Source organism: Rhinopithecus bieti, unplaced genomic scaffold (genome assembly GCF_001698545.2).
Source record: "Rhinopithecus bieti isolate Rb0 unplaced genomic scaffold, ASM169854v2 scaffold_13351, whole genome shotgun sequence".
Taxonomy (NCBI): Eukaryota; Metazoa; Chordata; class Mammalia; order Primates; family Cercopithecidae; genus Rhinopithecus; species Rhinopithecus bieti.
In genome coordinates, this window is record NW_016807514.1 from 3,461,104 (window position 1) to 3,467,036 (window position 5,933).

Consider the following 5,933-nt stretch of genomic DNA (forward strand, 5'->3'; position numbering starts at 1 on the left):
CCTCCCCCCCCACCCCGTTCCTGGGCTAATAATTAACCAATCAGCTCCTCGGGATTTACTGCAGGATCCGTTCCCTCCTCCGCTACAGGAAGTGCTCAGTCCTGCGGGGCCCAGGGCCAGCTCTGACCCAGCAGTTCTGACCCACTGAGTGGGCTTCCCTGTCCCCCAACCCCGAACCATCCTTCACGGGGGAGGCAGCCCCTCCTCACCTTCTTCTTCAGAACCTCGCTGGCTCTCTCCCTTTGGTTCCCCTGCTGAATGCTTCCTTCTCAAAGTCCAAGGGCAGTCATTTCAAGTGCACATAAAGACCCAGGCAGGGAGCCCAGTCCTAAGCGACTGATGCCCACTCTTTCATCCTTGGTTCACCAACAAAGAGGATGGAAAAGTCTCTCTTCTGATGCCCACTCTTTCATCCTTGGTTCACCAACAAAGAGGATAGAAAAGTCTCTCCTCCTGGTGCTTGTTCCCCTTTAAGTCTTACTGATTCACACAAAACCAAGTGCTTCCCTCCTGAAATGCCCCTTTTAAGTGACAGTGGAGGTGATCTGAGTGGTCCTGCAATTAACATGAAGTGGGCGCTACATGGAGCAGCTCTAAGGTCCGGGCAGAGAATGTTACGAGCAGACGGCGAGATCAGAGCCTGGGCACAATTAGGTGGGAACTGGACAGGGTGAACTGCAGGGCAGCTGCCCTCCCTGAGCAATCGAGTTGCAGGCTTTTGGGCCACTCTTGCCTTGGCCTCTGTGTTTGTGAAACTGGCTCGTTCACATGCCCAGGAGGGCTGTACTTCCACGGTAGAGTGGAGCTGCAGTGGGTCCCCCTGCCACCCATTCCTCCGGTGTCTGCAGGAAGGAAAGGAAAAGCTTTTGCTCACTGGTGGTGGGGAGGGGAGGGTCACTTATGGCCTGCACCTGCTATCGGCAAAACGGACTTTTCTCCTAAAAGCTGCACGGTGAGAGGCCAGCACCCTGTGCTGCCTGGAGCCCTGGCCCGTGTCGCCGGGTGAGTGGGTTCACTCTGGGTTAATCCGTCATGCAGAATGAGGGAAGAGACAGATACAGAAGAGGCCATGTGGAGACGGAAGCACAGGTGAGTGGTTCCTCTGTGAACCCAGGAACAAGGCTGCCCACAGCTACCAGTGGCTGCGGGAGGAGGGCGCGACCCTGCGGCACTGTAATGGGTAATACTAGGCGCCAGCTTGACTGGATTGAAGGATGCCTGGAGAACTGGTGAAGTATTGCTTCTGGGTGTGTCTACAAGGGTGCTGCCAGGAGACTGGCATTTGAGTCAGTGGACTGGGAGGGCAAGACCCACTCTCAATGTGGGTGGGCAGCATCCAACTGGCTGCCACTGTGGCTGGCGCGAAGCAGGTAGAAGCGGGTGGGAGAAGCAGTTTTCTCGGGTCTTCTGGCTTTCATCTTTCTCCCATGCTGGACGCTTCCTGCCATTCGTCCTGCCCTTGGACATCAGATTCCAGGTTCTTTGGCCTTTAGACTCTGGGAATTATTAGTGGTTTGCTGGGGGCTCTGGAGCCTCTGGCCACAGGCTGAAGGCTGCACTGTCGGCTTCCCTGCTTTTGAGGCTTTTGGACTCTGACTGAGCCACTACTGGCTTCTTTCTCCCCCAGGCTGCAGCCGGCCTATCATAAGACTTCGCCTTGTGAGTCCGAGGGCCAATTCTGCCTAATCAACTCCCTTTCATGTACATGCATCCTATTGGTTCCATCCCTCTGGAGAATCCTGACATGACACCTTTGTTTTGGACCTCCAGCCCCAGACTGCGGGAGAGTGAGTTTCTGTGGTTCAAGCCACAGGTTAGCAGTGCTCCGTTCTGCAGCCCCAGAAGGCTTACACCATGTGTCCTCAGAGAAGGCGGCCAGGGTGGGCTGGGGTGCGGACAGGATCTCTGTGCTGCAACCCTCCCTGGCACCATACTCCACATATGCCCCCAATGTGGCCACCTCCACACACACTTTCCTGAGTCCCAGCCCAGGCCAAACTGCCCGTTCACTCACACTCACCTGCCCTAAGCACACAGCCCACAGCCGCCTAGGCTCCCCATGTCCTGGTGTCCCCAGCCTCGTCCTCAGGGTCTCCCAGACACTGGTTGGACTCTCCCATGCCTGCCACATCCTCGGTGCTCGTGGCATCTCTGTACTGACCTCCCAGGGAGTATGATCAAATGCCTCCTCCTCGAGGAAGTCCTCTGGGCTCTCCAGGCAATGTCCAGGTCTTCCCAGCGCTGGCCTACTGATCTCCTGGAGCCTAGTTCCCTCCACACCCCTCTTCAGTCACTCAGGAGCTTGTCCTGCATCCCCACCTGTGTCAGCCCCAACAGAAATGGGAGTCCAGACCCATTCTTGCCACATGACAGGGACTGAGCAGATGCAGGGGCGGGAGGAGTGGCTCACATGCACAGAACTTCTTGATGGTCTAGAGAGCAGACCACAGGAGTAGAAGGTGGGGCAGGTGACCTGAGGTCACTCCAGGAGATGGAGGAGCCAGATGTACAGCAGAGGTTGACATGTGAGGCCACGTGGCAGGTGGTGTGCAACGCAAAGGTAGCTCCAGGGCCACTGCTCCTGATGACAAGGCAGCCTCCACGCAGCTCTCTCGCAGTGACACACGTCCATGAACCCCCCTGCCACCATGCATTCATAGTACTGGCTTTACAGGGAGGGAACTGAGGCACAGAGAGGGTGGTACAGAGGCAGAGAGAGCAGAGGGGCTGGGACTGAACCAGCACGGAGTGGCCTTGGTGTCCCCATCATGCTGGAGATGGCTGCTGGAGGCTACCTGTCACGGGGACAGACTGCAAGAAGCACGGGGCTGGCCAGGCAGTGGCATGTGATGGGCTGTCAGGGGCTCTGTGTGGAGGCCCGCAGTGGGGACAGGCCCTGTATGCTTCTACCCACCTCCAAGACACTCCTTGTGTGGGACAAACTCCAAGGCCACCGAGGCCCCCCAGACACCTCCCCTTCCACTGTGAAATACAACAATTACAAAAGCATCTGAACCACCCATTTCGTAAGAACTAGAAAAGCATCACAAAGAGAAACAAGGGAAGTAAGCTAAGTATCCTCTGGAAAGGGCCCCCATGGGCGGCCGTTGGAAAGACAGAGATCCAAGTAGGGATGGGGCTGAAGGAGCTTCCGGGGTTCACGGAGACTCTTGCAGCCAATAGGAACACTGTGTGCAGCTAAAAACACACACCCTGGCACTATATGTGGAATGTGGCCGCTCCACTCTAGATGCAGGCAGGCTGGGGCCTCAGGCCAGCGAACCCTGAGCCCTGATAAGAGTCACGCAGCCAGGCAGACACAGACAGCATTCACTGGACAGCCACCACGCAGGGAAAGGCCCGGAGGGCACCTCCCGCCTCACACAGCCCTAGTCAAAGCCTCATCCCCGCACCAGTGAAAGCATTTCTGCCTCAGACAGCCCTAGTCAAAGCCTCATCCCCGCACCAGTGAAAGCATTTCTGTGACCCTGCCGTTGGGTGCCAAAAAGAGCCGAGCCTGGGCTCAGCAGGAAGTGCCTTCCCTCCTCTCTCTTTGCTTTTAAAAGTAACAAAGGGCCCCTTGAGGGACTGGTCCCGTGGGGGCCGCTCACCCTGTTAAAGCGCTTGGCTTGGAAGAGATGGCCGTTGGCACGGTACAGCTTCCTCCATCTTCTGGCTCCCCGGCGGTAGATGGATTCTGGAAAGGACAGGAGAAAGGCGTAAAGAAACAAGAGTGGCGGCCGCGAGCCCACGCAGGGTGCAGCTGCGACAGGGCACTCCCGTCCAGGTGGTGGTGGCTGCAGCGTCCTCCCAGGCAGGGAAGGTAGGGCTGGAATGACAGCCTCCTGGCGGCCGCTCTCTGCCCCTCCTCACATGATCCTCATGGTGTCACGGCCTCGGCGGCTGGAAACAGAGGCCTAGGTGAGGATGGAGCCAGGTGTCCTCACAGGGCAGACAAGATCCACCACTGGACGGCCGCTGGCTGACAGTGGAGCGGTGAAGTCGCCCCAAGCCTGGCAGGCTGGGCTGTTTGCGCCTGCCTGTTTTCCTTTCCACCCTCTCCTCCCCAGGCAGCCCGGTGAAAAACAGGCTTTTTTCCACACAGGGACAGTTCAAATGGGCCTTGATATTTACACATGACTGTCAGAGGAAGGAGAGTGGACGCCACACTGGAGCCTGAGCCAGGCTAAGATGCAGAGCGTCACTGACTTCACCTCAGCAACTCGCCAGACACAAGCGGCGCGAGGCCCAGGGCTCTCCAGTCGAGTTTCCTTCAACCTAATAAATCTCAGGGCAGGAGAGCCAAACCAACCGTGCCCCCGTTTCCATTCGAAGTTACCAAAGACATCATCTTTATAACATGCATTTGACAGTCCAGCCCATGTGGACTGTGTCTCTTATGAAAAGTGCCAGCACCAAGCCTGTAACCAGACGGCTGGTCTTGTCCTTCTTCAAAACCGTGTCTCGCTTTGCTTCTCCAAAACGCTTTGAAACGGATGTGTGTGTAAACAGAATCTTTGGAAACGTAACGTACAACGGGAAGCTTTGTGCTTTTATAAAATTCCATCATAAAAGCGACTTTCATGAACCAAACGAAAGTGCCACGAATATATTGAAGTGGAAATTGTAACGGAATGTTTTTAAAACAGGCAAATGACTAGCTCTGGCTGGAAACTGCTGAAATCAGGCCACATGGATGGTAAAACCTGCTCCTCTTCCTTTAAATATTCAGTGCGAGACCAAGAAGTCAGCGGTCCTCCAGGAGCGCAGGTGAAACAGGCCTCGCGGCGGCGGGTGGTTCAGCCCCCCCAGCCCCCCCAGGATGGCTCGGCATCCCAGTACCCTGGGGCACGGTATGGGGTTTGACAGAGGCCTGGTGACACCAAAGGCCCCTCTGGCCACAGACGCGACTCCCAGCAAGCCTGAGGCCAGGCTGGGGCTGTGCAGCCTATGCTCCCTCCACATTCCACCCACCTGGGCGCCAGGCCTGGGCTCCACAAAAGGCGCAGACCCCCGGGGACGGCCACACTTTCGGCCCCTGCGCCCCTCAGCCCTGAGGAGGTCGGGTGAGCGCCCACGTGGCTCTGCCCACGACGACAGGGCACATCCTGCCCTAACCAGCCCACAGCTGGTCCTGGCTCCAGGAGTCCGCAGGCCTGACTTTTCCCCTCGGGGGGCGCTCTGCCCGCCCAACAACCCTCGCTGAAGAGAAAAAGAGAAGCGTGTGAAGCGGAGAAGACGGAAGCACTGTGGGCCACGGAGACAGCGGTGCACTGCTTGTTGGGGGGCCCGGTGGCGAGTCGAGGGACGGACGCACAGCCAGGGGCGGAGCCGAGGGACGGACGCACAGCCGGGGGCGGAGCCGAGGGACGGACGCACAGCCGGGGGCGGAGCCGAGGGACGGACGCAAGCCGGGGCGGAGCCGAGGGACGGACGCACAGCCGGGGGCGGAGCCGAGGGACGGACGCACAGCCGGGGGCGGAGCCGAGGGACGGACGCACAGCTGGCGGTGGAGCCGAGAAATGGGCGCACAGCCGGGGGGCAGAGTCCAGGGAAGGACGCACAGCGCGGGGCGGAGCCGAGAGGCGCACGCACAGCTGGGGGCGGAGCCAAGGAATGGACGAACAGCTGGGGGGCGGAGTCGAGAGATGGACGCACGGGGGTTGGGGGAACCGAGGGATGGATGCACAGCTGGGGGGCGGTGCCAAGAGGCGGGCACACAGCTGGAGGGCGGAGCTGAAGGACGGACATGCAGCTGGAGGGTGGAGCTGAGGCAAGGACGCACAGCTGGGGGTGGAGCTGACAGAAGGATGCGCAGCTGGGGGTGGAGCTGAGGAAGGGACGTGCAGCTGGGGGGTGGAGCTGAGAGAAGGACGCACAGCTGGAGGGCGGAGCTGAAGGACAGGCATGCAGCTGGAGGGTGGAGCTGAAAG

At 58.9% G+C, this 5,933-nt stretch overlaps 1 protein-coding gene across 8 annotated transcripts in view; it reads right to left on the bottom strand.

Annotated features, from left to right (window-relative positions):
- Positions 1-5,933, bottom strand: part of PRKCZ (protein kinase C zeta) — a 147,398-nt gene that overhangs the window by 57,400 nt on the left and 84,065 nt on the right. For 7 of the 8 annotated variants that reach the window (XM_017882477.1, XM_017882480.1, XM_017882479.1 and 4 more), the window contains one exon: positions 3,612-3,697. In XM_017882477.1, coding sequence (XP_017737966.1) covers positions 3,612-3,697 — 86 coding nt within the window. Of the gene's footprint in view, positions 1-3,611; positions 3,698-4,974; positions 5,393-5,933 lie in introns of those variants that run through there. The other variant, XM_017882484.1, reaches the window with a different exon arrangement.